Genomic DNA, 13,921 nt, shown 5'->3' with positions numbered 1-13,921 from the left:
GCTAGAGGTTGGATTCAGGCCCTCCAGCAGTCGCTTCCCATCTGATTCTATGACCAGGATGTTCCCAGGGCAACACCTATTCAGGCCACAGCTTTCTTGGAGTAGGAAGTATTTCCTGCTTTTTCATACATATTTACAAATTTATTAATATTTTTTCATCTCTCTACCGTTGCTGAGCAGTTTTTGCTGGCTTCAGGAAGGTGCAATGCTGCCTGTTTTCACCTGTGCGCCTCGCACTGTAACCTCCAGCCAGCTCAGGGCTGGGATGTCTATCAGGAGCTATTGACCCAGGCTCATCGAGCTAATGAAAACAGCACCTGCTGCCTCATATAGATGGTGGGTCATCAGAGAAGCCAGATCCTGAGTAAGTGGATTAATATGGGTCTCTGCCAATGGCTTCAGGCCAGGGGACACAGAGGGCATCGTGACTTGGGGGAGGGGGGAGAGAAGGGACACGCTGGGATACTTCACTGCTCTGCTCTGGGTACAAGGAGAGACTTTTCAGAGGAGCAATTATATTTTCAGTGACGAGTCAGACAAGAAGACGTGGAAGAAAGAAGACGGACAGGCTTAATGCAGGGAGCTAGGAGAGGTCCCTTTTAAATCCATTTGATCAAATTTCTTTTAAATTGCATTTTTCCTTGTCTTTTAAAGCTTCTCCTTCCCTGACAAACATCCCATAGCTTTACAGTCTTGGGAACAGAGCCTGAGATGAGCAGTGCAGAGTTGCTGAGGTGGGAACCCAAGCTGAAGTGGTGAGGAGAAGAATAAGGCTACTGTGTCACAGCCGTACCTGTAGGAACAGGTATACCGTTAAGTTTCAAATGACCTGGGAGGAAGCAGAAAATTATGTAAACCGAGCAGTGTCCAGCCACAAATTTCCTGGTCTTCCTAGAGGCTTAGCCACTATCTCTTGTCCTCCAAATTCCCTAAAGATTTTTCATCCCTTGATCTGAGGGACCTGAGTGCACCTAGGTACATCTGGCCAGCATCACCTTCCAAAGGGCAAACTGCAATCCAGGGAGCAGAAACCAGCCTGGGTCTGAGGGGCTGTCTTGTGAGCTGGCCAGTGCCTCTGCAGATGGTTCCTTACCAGATCATTTATGTTTTTGTTTTGCTGGGGCTGGGTTGGTTTACATCAGCTGCCAGTTTGTCCTGTTGTTTCCAGTCCCTGCGTGTGGGCTGTGTATCTTCTCCCGTTCCCACTTCTGCCTACGGCGACTGGCCTTCAGAGAGGTAAACAAGGCACTTCTGTAGCAGGCAGAAGTGTTGCTTAACCCACCAGTGAAACACAGACCTCTCTCCGGTGAATCGTGGCACGTACACAGGGCAACGACAGGCGAGGATTTCTGCCCGCTTGTAAGCCAAGGGGGTTGCTGTGGGGGAGCGTAGGCAGCTGAAACACAACTGCAGGGAACGGCGTTTCGCCAGCATGGTGGTGCTGATGCTCTTGCGCTCCTGAGCAGGGCTGCCAGCAATCAGCGCTTTGGAGACTTGTCTGCTCTGCGATTATCGTGCTGGCTGCGGATTAAACAGCGCAGCCGAACCAAAAAGCAGGCAGCAGATTCCCAGCTATTGGTTTCTCACACTTTAGTTTGGTTTCCCAGACTGGGAGTGGTCTGCAGTCCTGTAACAGAAGGACTGATTAGGTGACAGCTCGGGAGGGGAGGGATGGAAAGCAAATATTACCAAATCAGTGAAATGTAGCAGGGTTTCCAAAGCACTCAACTCTGAGGCACAGTGAGGCAAAACATTTTAGAGATGGATCCAGGAAGCTGCCCCAAGCAAGAAGAATAAAAAATAAAAAAAAAATCCTTTCTTATTTAATAAGGCAAGGGATATGCATGGGCAGTTCTACACTGAAGAGCATTACCAACAGGATAGCAGCGCTAGAACCTCCCCAGGTAAAAAGATCATTTAGGTGAGTATGACAGCTCATCTTCAGTCAGATTGCAATTTTATTTTCCTTCTGTGAAACTCCCAGATTCTCTACAACAAGCACGACTCTATTATCACTTCCCAGGAAAAAAGTTGGAAAAACACAAGAGTCTACCACACTTTTGAGTGTACCAATATATCCTCTGGTTCTAGAGGTGGATAAAAACGGGGGGTGAGGGAAGGGGGTGTGTTTAATACAGCGGCTCTGAAGCAAGGAAAAACACTAAAGAGGGATTTGGAGTCAAAACACTACCAAAAATGTATAAAAGTTTATTTTATGAATACATTAAACTATTGTGCGCAGCACATACATATAAAAATAGAAGCAATTTCACAAACAATTAATTGGACAGTTTGGTATTTCTTGCAAATTTACAGTCTCAATTGTGAGTCCGTATTGAGTCAGAATATGAGGTATATTTTAGTGAAAAAAAAAATAATGTGAGAACTTTGGCACCATTTTACTGTGCAAAATAAAATTTTGGAATTGAAATAGTCAGTGAGGTATACAAAAATTACTCTGCTTTTCCACTGTGTGTGTGTCTGCATCTCTGCATGTTTGGGGAAAACTATTTAAGAACATGGACTATTTAAGAACATGATTCAGTTCCAGTCAAGACTGGTATCTGACAGAGGTGGATTAGGTCTTCACTTATTATGGGATTTGCCTATGGAAGAAGAAACCTTGAAAACAGGTATCAACTCCACAGGAGAATCCCATGTGCAAATTATGGGCAAGGCAGGCCAGCGTGGGGCATTCACAGCAATGCTCTCAAAGCCTGTAGCCCGTTTTGTGACTCCACATTACTGCACACTGAGATGAGATACGCTTTGAAAGGGAGCACCGCAAGAACTGTCAGTAATCGATTCCTAATTTGGCCCCGATCTGGGAAACTCCTTTACTTTCACAAGTTTTCTTTACATGGTCACATATCCATGGAACTATTCTTCTGAAGTAAGTTTTGCTTGAGAGCTGGCCAGACTATGCCCGTACTCTCTCCATAGCCTCTGTATCATGTACATTCAGCTTACAAATGGTTTGGGTTTCTTTCCCTCTCTGCCAGCTCAACAACTTTATCCTGAAGTGTGTATAACGGGTGGTGGTCTTCCTAAATCCTCCTTCTCCCATACAGGTGATAACGGCCTGAGGAGAAGGAGGTGGAATTTAGCTAATGAAGCATGAGGCAGAACAGGATCAGGCCACTCCCCAGGCAAGTCGTGTAACTTCTCAAACACTGCCGCAGTGCATTCTGCTACGAGGAGCTGCCCCTGGACTGCTTGCACATCCACAGCAATGTGTCAACAAGCGCCTTGACTTCTCTCTTGAAAGTAGTCATGCACTTAAGAAGCACCTCTGTCAAAGTACCATATCCAACTAGTCTAAAACTCCACAACCCTGCGGTACTCCACGGGTTGTCCTGGAGGGGTTTCCTGCCAAGCTTACCACTCCTGACAACGGCATCTTTCATTATCACTTCTGACAGTCACTCGACTCACTCTCATACTAGTCGCAATTCCTGGCACTGGGAGACCTTTTTTCATTTCATTGTTGACTTCAATATTCATCTGGCTGACTTTGATAAGTAATATGGAAAAAGCAGTGGCGTAAAGAGTAACTCAGCAGAGTGATTGGTGAGACTTTCCAAATGCCCACCAAAACTGCACCCGCAGGGGTCTGCAGTTCATAATAACAAGCTCAGCCCAGCAGGCTGCAGCCAAACAGGCTTCTTGTGACCTGGTCTACAGTTTGTTCTCGCTGTTGACCAGTATGTGCAAAATGGAGTCAGTGAGTTTGATTCTCACCTTTTATGCCAGCTATCCCAATATTTGTCAGTACTGGCAACAATAAATTACTCTAGACTGCACTGGTTTAAGAGGAAGCAGACTTCATCCTAACCTAAGGACACTGGTTAAAGCTGTAATCTGAAACAAACTTGTGTGTCAGCATTCAAACTGTGGTTTCTTCTACGTCCATGTACTCTTCCACCCTTCTTCCAACTTAATTTCAAAGACAATTAGGAATACAACACAAGGACACAGGTTTCCAGCTAATGTATTTCAGCACAGCTGTAGTCTTTCTACTGCACCTCTTGGGACTCCAGGTCGATGTAGCTGTCTGATATTTTCCAACTTTTCTCTGACCCACTCTCCCCAATCAAAACATCCTGCTTTTTCTCTTAAAATGCACATTTTTCCAAAGCAAACTGCTGCACACATTGTGGATGAACAAAGTGTGCCAACTTGGCTTCTCTCTACATACTGCAAGACCAGAAAACGAAGAGTAACTCCTTTCCTTTGCCATACCCAAAGCGTCCCGTTCATGCACTGTAAGCTGTATTCCATTCTTTTTTCTCTTCTTTTACACTGTGATCATCACTCACATTTGAGCAAAATAAAATTCAAGTATAAATCACACAAAAGTAGCTGGAAAACTGTATCTTGTTCACAAAACATTTGTCTTAGTTTTTCAGAAAGCGTGGCTGTAGATACATCCCCGTAGGTGTGCTCTTTGGGCCAAATCTTCTGCAGCCATGTACTGAGAGTCTTACTAGGCTGGTTTACTCCAACTGAGGATCTGGCCCTGACTGTTTTTTTCATGCATGGCAGAAGGCTCATATTCATCATGAATAGACACCCCCTGCAAATAGAATGGCATGTCAAGGCTGGACATAGCCACATTTTGGCTGGACGTGGGAGATTATCTTGCACTCAGATGTTCAATTCTGCAGCAGCATGGTTCATCTATGCTGAAAATGCTCATGCTCTGACATTTCACTGAATCTGGTTTCAAATTTAGGAGCATGCCATCAATGCAGGAATCTCAAGGCTTCTGGTAACTGACATTTATAGTGACTATTGACTTGGGGCCTCTTGAAATACTCTTTTAAAGGCACGGAGAATGTAGCTTCATTGGTGATCTGGAAAAAGGTTGTCAAAATAGTAAGGCAAGGTTATGTGCCATTTGTATGGCTTCTAGGAGAGATCTGGAGAGTATTTCATGCAGCTTGCTGTGTTGTCTCTGAAACTGATGCTTTGCGAGTGACAGAAATTGGAATTACGGCACAAATTCCTCTGGCCCAACCCAGGAAGGCACGTTTGTATAACCTCCTTGTTGCTCTGTCCTTCATACCTCAGTGAGGTAGGATATAGAAGAAAAAAATAAAGCAGTAAATAGAAGGGAATCCAAAACAGAGAAGTTTTCTAAAATAACCTTTTGCTGGAAACTTTCATGAATTTCGTGCATTTTATAAAATGCATCCTGCAGACAAGTTCTAGTTCTTAGAGATTAAAAAGGTTCAGCCTAAACTAAATACAGTGCCTTTAAATATTTACGTTCTTTTACTTGTGTGCACGTAAAAAGGCACCTGGGCATCTAGAGACTGGGATGACTGATTCATTAGAAGTATGATATTACATACACACACACTCACACATCCCATGTCTATATATATACACATGTATTTATATTAAAGATGTACACATCTATATTTGAGGTAGGTCTAAACTAAGCTCACAAAATGCCCAAGGGGCAGCTTTCAAGATCATCAGCTCCAAATATGTTTTGCATTTGGGACCCATCTGCTATTCATCCTTTGTCCCTTCCTAATAGAAACTGATTGTAGGTCTTCATTTTGCCAATGAGTCCATGAAAGGAGACCCTGGAGAATCCCTGCAGAGACAGAGAGGGTCTGGGCATAGGCAGTTTTCTTGTGTAGCAGCGCTTGTGGAACTGGCACTCTACTGATCAGCACAGATTGAGGAATTTATGAGACCACACAGTGTGTAGAAGAGGAGGTGCAGGCAGATATTCAGATGGAGTGAACTGCTTGAAGCTCTGGTGAAGCAGAGTCATCTGATGACTTGGCCCGTGACACGTAAACAGCTCACTATGAAAGGTTATTATCTGAGGTAATTCATATTAATTAGCAAATGAGCTATGATTGATTAGACTATTGTCCGCAGCCGTTCTATATCTTCCAAATACTTTTTTTCCTTTGCACTCCAGCTTGCATTTTTCTCTCTTCAGCACCAAAGGAGGCACACAGCCATGTAAAATTTGTACAGAGTAGAAGAGAAGCAGCATCATATTACAAATGCTATGTGATGAATCTAGTACAAATATTTTTATCCAAATATACACATACATATATAGATTTTTTTTTCAATGAACAGTATAAATACTTTACCTGGGAGATTATTCCCATGTGCAAAATGAAACAGTTCTTCCTGGGATTTAATCTTCTGCTTTGCTCATGTTCATATTCTCGGTAGAAAGTGGGTCACTGTCATAGCAGGAGAAACCTTGTTTCCTCTCTTCACCCTTCCATGTTTGCTGAGTGCTACGTAAGCACCACGGTAAGCATTGGATTCATACGCGTTGTAGTTATTGGGCAGCAAGGTTTCTTTGAATTTGCATTCATCCTGGAAAACAGCCTAAAGAACGGAGGGGGGAGGGGAGAACAAATCAGGTACAGTAAATATTTCACGAGGACTCAATTCATTTTTCTTACTAGCGTTTTTACAGAAGAACTTGCTGCAGTGTGCAACAGATGGTGCCGGGTGACTGCATCCCACAATAAATCTCCCTCCTTGGTGCTAATTTGGTGTCAGATGAACTCAAATGCCACCTGTCCAGATAATGGACCGTGTACTTCCTGTAACAGATCAAGTTAATTCATCATAAATCATGGATTTCTTCATTTTATTTGCAAGCAATGACTTCTGTCAGCATCAGGCACTGTTGCCCAAGTGATGTAGCTTTATTTCACACCTTTCCCCTGAAAGAGGTCCTGTAATTTATAAAAGAATTGTATGCAGGCTGTCAGAACCTTCAGTTCTTACAAACAGCAACGTCCAGGGACAACTATTTCTTTGAATAAGGCATTTGAATAAGACTTCAGATTAGCACTGAATCTCTTCTTTTGTTAAATCATTAGTGATATTATATTTAACTGATGGTGAGATATGCAGCAGGTTCTAAGCTGGGAAAACAGTTTTATTTTTCTTTGTGTTGCATCATGTAAATCCAAGGAGAGCGAGTTATCTGAAAGAAGAGGTACAAGGACATGCAGGAGACAAAGGCAGAGAGCCGAGAAAACTAAAAGAGAAGGCAGAATAATTCCCTGACATCAAATGTCTGGCACAGGAGACACCACTAGTGCTGCTCTATTTGGACAGCTTTGTAACAACACCATTCAAAACTTTTAAGAGTTTAACCTTGGGCACTCCATTGTGCAAGGGAAAATGCACATCTCTTACATTTTTAAAAATGTCTTTGAAAATACACAAGACTTGATTGAAACTGGGGGAAAAAAAAAATCAAAGGGAGTTCTGGAGCCAAACCCCACATATCTTTAGAAAGACGAAGTCAAACAAAGCAGTTGGGCTTGTGGCACTTTTTAGGTGCTCGAAATCAGACATGAACCTTAAAATGTCCCACTCTCATTATCTGCGTGAGAAGGAATCTGTCCGATTAGTAATGGCTACAGGTCCTTCACAATATTTAGCATTTTATTAAGCAGCTGAAACACTTTGTTGAAATTACAGCTGTTTCAAAGGAAATGACTTTGTTATTTCTTGACAAAACAGATGAACGCAATCAGCGCCATTCATTACTCTGAGATGGACGCTTTTGCCTATTGCCCAAAGTGGAGGCTGGAGACGCCTTGTTCAGGCGATTAAATTAAATCGCCCTTCGATGCCATAGATAGCACTTTCTACATGAGGGTGATGGTGATGATGTTTCAGCATGACTTGCATACCATTGTTAATAGCTATTATTGTTTTCTCACCCTTTGGGGCTGATCTCACAAAACCGGTCCTTAACATAAACCCAGGCGCATATGCTGACTTTGTAGGGTAGACTTCCTAGGTATTCCTCATGCTGTGGTTGCTTTTGGTAGGGGGAGGCACAAGGTCATGATTTTACTCACAATAGCTAGCGTAGATAATAAATTAAATAAATTAATAAATAAAATAAATAGATACTCTTAATTATACCTGTCCTACACACACGTGTATGCACACGCATGCACACATATACACACACACACACACAGAGGCTTCAGCTCGTAGGGGCTTTTCCAGAGTACGTCCTTTTGCTTTATGCAAAATGCAATGCGAAAGGGCACCAGCGGGGTTCAGTCTTACCAGAACATGCTCGTGGTGCTGAGCCTTCAGAAGCTGCCATCTAATTAACCTGTGCTATTTGCAGAATACAGTAACTTTCCTAGGGTCCCCCCTGTACAGTCTTACGGGACAGCTTTAACATGACAGACCTCTAGCAGTCACGCTGCTTGTCACACTAAACACCCCTGATGACACCGGGCTGGGCAGAATCCCTATAACTGAAAGGCTATTTTTTGTGCTTTTAATCAGGGATTTCCAGGAGGACAAAACAACCAAAACCTTTGCAGCCTTGAAAAACTATTTGCACTTCTACTCACCGTTCCATACAGCTTCCCCTTGTTGTTCATTGCAATGAAGAGAGCACTTTTCACACCAAACAGGCTAACAACACCTCTCTCTACAGTGGATATTTCAAACAGACCTAGAAAATAAGAAGTTCAATAGAAGTGTTACCACAGAATTTATAGCTAATCAAAAGCAATTCAGATACAACTGATATATTTTAAAACCCTAATGAACTTGTCACATTTTGTTCATTAGAATTATCTCCCTAGTCCAGCATAATAAAAACACATGGAGAAGATCTTGGTTTTTCCTACATACCATAGGATCGAAAAATAATTATTCTGGAATTGTAGTCATAGGCTGTATAATCCTTTTGCCCCATCAAACTCTTCTGGTTTGTCCAACTCTTGGGCTTTCTAGCAAGTAAATTATTTTTATGTAATATGCTGTAATTCCAGAGTGTTTGTTACTGAGCTTTAGAGAAGTGTGGCTTGCATTTTGAAGTCCCCCATGATATCTTAGCTGCAAAAGATTTTAGCAACAGCCCTCTACAGGAAATTCAAATCCATAGGGCTAATGCTTTTTGTCTAATCTTACAGTTACAGAACATCACCCATAAGAACAAGCAAAAGAGGAACAGCAAGCCCCTGGCGTGACTGAGTGTCACAAAAGTACTAGTCAGCTCGGATTCAAAAATCATGCTTTGACACTCTGAACTAGAGCAGCAACACCCCAAATTCAAAAGGCAAATAATAAGGTGAGGAGTAAGCAAATGAAGTAGAAAGATAGTTTTCAGCCTGGCTTGACTTTTCTCTTCTGTGCAGTAAAGCAGAGTAAAAATAAGTTGTATCTAAATTTGTCAAAGCATTTGTGACATGTTTCAGCCTAGAGGGTTCTAATGTTTATTGATCCCAGAGACTTTTAAAAGGCAACAGATGTAGCACAGATTAATAATATCAAGTAATAACATTTGCATTCTACGAAGGGTAATTACTAGAGTTCACAGCAATTAAGTCACATCTATTCTATTTCATTTCTGGACGCAACTCACTGTATTGGTTTTCATTGTGAACTCCGCTTATCCTTCCGTCTGGGAGGATTTGAAGGTGAAACCCGATGCCCACGTTGCAGTAAAGCCTCCGCTGCCTCTTGATTCCTAGCAAATAGTCACTCTCCCAGTTCACATCTGACTTCTCCCCTGACATCCCAGCAATGGACCTGGACAACAGAGATTGCCATCCTCTTTCCAGCAATGTGCCATTAGTTCTGCTTACAACTGGATGTGTTGAAGCAATCCCAGCTAGAAAACCCAAGAGAACAAAAGCAGGCAACGTCCAGTGAATGCCGTCTTCGCAGGACATAGTGATGAGAAGTCTTTGTGCAGTGGCCATCCGGTTCATCTCCTGGGCACGTGGTCAGAATTAATGGCCCTAAAAATACCGCCCTTCTTGGTTTTCTCCCTTCAGCATGGCGGCAGAGGCTTATTTTTGGAAAGCAAGTAGAGATTGCTGACATGAAACTAAAGCCCGATAGCAGTTGGGTTGGAAGCAGAGACAGGCCAGCAGGACTCAAACTGGTGGGGACCATGTTTTGTAGATCCTGCTCTCCGGTGGGCAGCCTCAGTTATATTTGATTGACCCATCTTTATAGTGCAGAGGCCGTCCCTCCCCACATCATCACTCTGACATCAACAGCCTGCCAAAGGTAAGCCTGCCACGGCTGTAACACTAACCTGCCGTCCTCCCAGGCTGGCTGAGGTTTGATGAACGCTGTCACCCAAGACCGGAGGCAGGAGTGGGGTTTCACTGGCTGCTGAAAGCGAGAGAGTCAAACTGGTCAGGCAGTTGGAGGCCTCACAGGCAGCTTCCTTATTTAGAGAAGAAGGTGTAAAAACAGTTATGGACCTCATCAGCGAGCAATGAAAACTCTGCAGCCACTTCCTCGGTGGCACGATCGCCGAGTGTACGTCAGGGCAGCTCAATATCTGGGGACAAATGGCTTGAAGTGGCCGTGGCTCTTTTCGCACACCCTTAGCAAACCCCAGGCACCTCTCACTATAGCAGCCCCTGCACGAACAGCTCGTCTGTACCTCTAAAAGGAGGGCTCCTGGCTGGTTAAAACAGAGGTAAGCCGTGTTGAAGGGAGAGGAAGCCCCGCGGTTGGCTCTTACTGTTTTTACGCAGCACATTTCTGCTGCTGGCAGCGGCGGTTCTGCTGAGCGGGGCGCGCAGGACGGAGCACTGAGCTTGCAGTTACACGCAGCTGGGGATGCTGATACGTTTTTAAGTGTCCATGCTTGTCACTGAGGTGACTTCCATAGGATCGCGTTTATCCGGGCAGGGATGCCTCCCACCGAGATCCGTGGGATCCGTACCTTTGTAGGGTTCTGGTCTTTTGAATACTCTTGCAGGGGTGCAATTGCATATGTGTTTGCAAGACAAAGGCTTAGGTAATGTATTCAAGAACAGGGAAAAGGGAAACGGCCACACCTCCCTACTCTTCCATTGTCTCTTTTCCTCAAGCCCAAATACTCTTTTTTTTGTAATAATGTATGAGCATCTTAATTTTCCTCTCCTTCCACTTACTCAGACTGTCTTACTTATTTCCTCTCATTTGGCACTGATGCTGTTTCAGCTTCTTTGGAGCTGGACAGGTTAAACTTTTGTCTTCATTAGTTTCACAGGACTTGTTAATGCAGCAGTGGTAGGAAAATGGCTGAGATTTATGCAAATATTTTTGCCAATATGTCTGGCAGCTTTTCACAGCACAGAACTTGCGTCGTCTGTGTCATTTGAGATCCTTGCATGTTAATAAGGAGAGTGCCTGGAAGCGTAACTGAACCGAGCACGCCAGGCGTGACACAGAGTTTCACGTGAACAGGGGTGTAACAGGAGGCCTCAGATACTGCTGACAGTCAAGCAGGAGCACCACGAGCGGAGGGGAGGTGATGGCAGCCCTGAGGCAGGTGAGCAGTTAGATTCGGTGACGTATGAAACACTGATTATTCTCTCGAGAAAGGCTCAGCTATAAAAAGGATTGGGAACCACTGGACTAGACCCTGGCTTGTGCCAGGCAGCATTTCAAAGGCTCTCTGCCTGTGTTGAAGCAGTGCTTGGGTTATCTTCTGCCTTTTTCTCGCAATAGAAACCTTCAGACCCTTTTCTCTCCTGCCTTCTACTTCATCTCATGATTTTTCAGCTATGCATATATAATTTTTGGCATGGAATAATACTAGTATTTTACAGTCCCTCAGCATAACTGCAGTGTTGTTATGAGGCCAACATTGGTGTGAAATAAAGCCCAGGGTCACTACTGCAGGGATGGAGCATTGATTTCCTAGGTTGTTTTAAAGCTGCAGTCTGAAGACTTGCCCATTCCTAGTGCATGCAACTCCTAGAAACATTGCCAAATCTCAGAGCCACCACTATCTGTAAAATATTCTTAATATTCTGTAATATTTTCTTTCCAATTGATTTTTTTTCCCTCCAGAGAATGTTTCAAGTGTAATTGTGCAGTTTGCTCATGATCAATTCCTAGAAGGGAAATCCGAATACAGCCATTAATCAGCAGGCAAAACAGCATTTGGTGGTTTCATGGGTTGAAGGAGGAGGGTGCAGAGCCAGCTTTCCATCATTGGCTTTTGATCACCTTTACATCTTTGCATCTCGTTTATCAGGTTTCTCTTTTCAAAGCCAAGGCATGGGCTAAAAGAGCTTCCCTGTCTTGTGCTGGCACACCTGCCACCGCAGATTCCCAACAAGCTGTGCTGATGGCCCACGTCGAAGGAGCGCTTTGTGGGACGCACCCTGTCACGTCCCGGTACCCTCTATCCTAGAATGAATACTAGATGGTAGTACCCAACGGTTAAATTCTGCCAAGTCTGTCAAACATCTTGCTTTGGCTTTCGGTCAGCCCAGCTGGAAAGAGACTGCTGAGACCTGTGGTGGGCTGGGATAGCTAAAGGACAGCCTCCCACCCGCAGTTTCTTGCTAAGCGAGTAATTCTGGCAGCACGCTGCATGGCAAGTGTGGCCAGCTTGCTTGCTTGTGAAAATCAGGACTTCTCTTGCTTGATCTGGAAGCGAAACCAAATAGCTAAAACTGTGATTTAATTTGGACATCTGGCCCTCATAAGACAGCGAGTTTTGGTATCTGGCCTAAGACGAAATGGTGTCTGGCTGAGAGATGAAGCGTATACCATAGTCTTGTACAGCTCAGCAAGTCTGCAACGGAGCTGAAATGAGTCTTGAACCATCCTGTGGCCTGATCTGTGGCCAGCAGGTTGCTGAGTTTTCTGTGTATTAGCAAAGTGCTCTCAAGACGAACTGTTGTGCAAGTTCTGCAGCTTCTGATTCGATTAGGCAAGCCTTGTCTCCTCTAAAACGTGTCTCATTCTGGTTAAACTTGTCCTCTTAGCCCATGAAGTGAATGTCTCCTGACAACACACTGTGACCTTCTGATTTTCAAATAGCATGTTGTCCTGGCTTCATGTGTCCAGTGAAATTTGGAAGGCATCAGAGGAGACAACAATAACATTTGCAGTAAAATAAATCCTGTGAACTCCAAAATGGTAGATATTTATTTCAGCAATCAGCCTCTGCTTACTCAAAAACTTAAGACCCAGGATGACAGTGCTTACCACCTAATTAAAGTAACAAATTTTCATTGACATTATTTTAGTACAATATTAAAATAATCCCCCTTTGGAACACAGCAGTACAGATCCACTTTCAGATAGTCTAGGAAAAGCCACGCAGCTGAGCCGTAACGTGATACGGATGCAGAGCACATCTTTCGAAAATGCACAATGACTTAGGGTCCTAAGTTCCATTTTCAAATCTCTTAAAAGTCTCTCCCTATTTTAGGGCATGGAAAGAGCAGTCCTTCATTCAAATGCGGGAGGACAGACTAAAACTGTTCACCTTGTCTGTGCTGAAGACCCAGGCTGGTGGTGGAACAGAGGAGAAGGGAGATTTCCAGGTGACAAATCTGACTGTTGTGGCAAGTTAATTATTTCAGGCTCTGGACAACTTGCATAAAACTGTTTTAGCTCAAGTATGACCATGGAGCCCCATCAGACCTCCTTTAGGCTAACGGGGTTTGTTGGCCAGCATGTAGAGGTTTGTAACACAAATATTAGGATTGTTATGAATGAAATATGAATAACAACATGAAACTGCAGAAAAAGATAATAGAGCAAGGGTCATAGGGATGGGCTGTATTGACACCTAAGGACCCAAATAACAGCCATAAAACAGGTAAACACTGAATGTGCTGTTGGCATCAAGACTAGGTTGGACAGGGCCACAGCGCAGTTGATTAATCAGCAGAAGATCTGAGCTCTTGTAGCAGGAGGATGACAAAAAAGGTTATAGCACACTGCATTCGTTGTTCCTCTTCCTGTTGTCCAAAAGAGAGGCAGATTTGTAGCCATACAGACACCCAAAATGAATAAACAAGGCAACGGAAAGCAACCTTGCCTAAGACTCCTGGAGGATGCAACAAGCCAAGCTTCTGAAGCAAAAGTATCACCTGATTCCAACTGCTGACTCCTAAAGCACATAGAAGAC

At 43.8% G+C, this 13,921-nt stretch overlaps 1 protein-coding gene across 1 annotated transcript; it reads right to left on the bottom strand.

Annotated features, from left to right (window-relative positions):
- Positions 1 to 2,251: 2,251 nt before the first annotated feature.
- Positions 2,252 to 9,955, bottom strand: FGF6 (fibroblast growth factor 6). The gene is made up of 3 exons (XM_009938470.2): positions 9,404 to 9,955; positions 8,385 to 8,488; positions 2,252 to 6,372 (listed from the first exon to the last, which is right to left on the bottom strand). Exons 1-3 carry the CDS (start codon positions 9,750 to 9,752, stop codon positions 6,196 to 6,198), a joined length of 630 nt encoding a protein of 209 aa, XP_009936772.2. The 5' UTR covers positions 9,753 to 9,955; the 3' UTR covers positions 2,252 to 6,195.
- Positions 9,956 to 13,921: the final 3,966 nt, after the last annotated feature.

The sequence above is a fragment of the Opisthocomus hoazin genome, chromosome 1, assembly GCF_030867145.1.
Source record: "Opisthocomus hoazin isolate bOpiHoa1 chromosome 1, bOpiHoa1.hap1, whole genome shotgun sequence".
In the NCBI taxonomy this organism is placed as follows: Eukaryota; Metazoa; Chordata; class Aves; order Opisthocomiformes; family Opisthocomidae; genus Opisthocomus; species Opisthocomus hoazin.
Note: the sequence above shows the minus strand (reverse complement) of the source record. Positions and strands in the feature narration are given on the sequence as shown.

What these genes read in the sequence shown, in the direction of transcription:
- FGF6 (XM_009938470.2), bottom strand. Translation starts at nt 9,752, where the DNA reads ATGAACCGGATGGCCACTGCACAAAGACTTCTCATCACTATGTCCTGC. An exon ending in TCACAATGAAAACCAATACA is followed by an intron (nt 8,489 to 9,403) that starts GTGAGTTGCGTC and finishes CTTATTTTCTAG; the next exon opens with GTCTGTTTGAAATATCCACT. An exon ending in AGGGGAAGCTGTATGGAACG is followed by an intron (nt 6,373 to 8,384) that starts GTGAGTAGAAGT and finishes TCCGTTCTTTAG; the next exon opens with GCTGTTTTCCAGGATGAATG.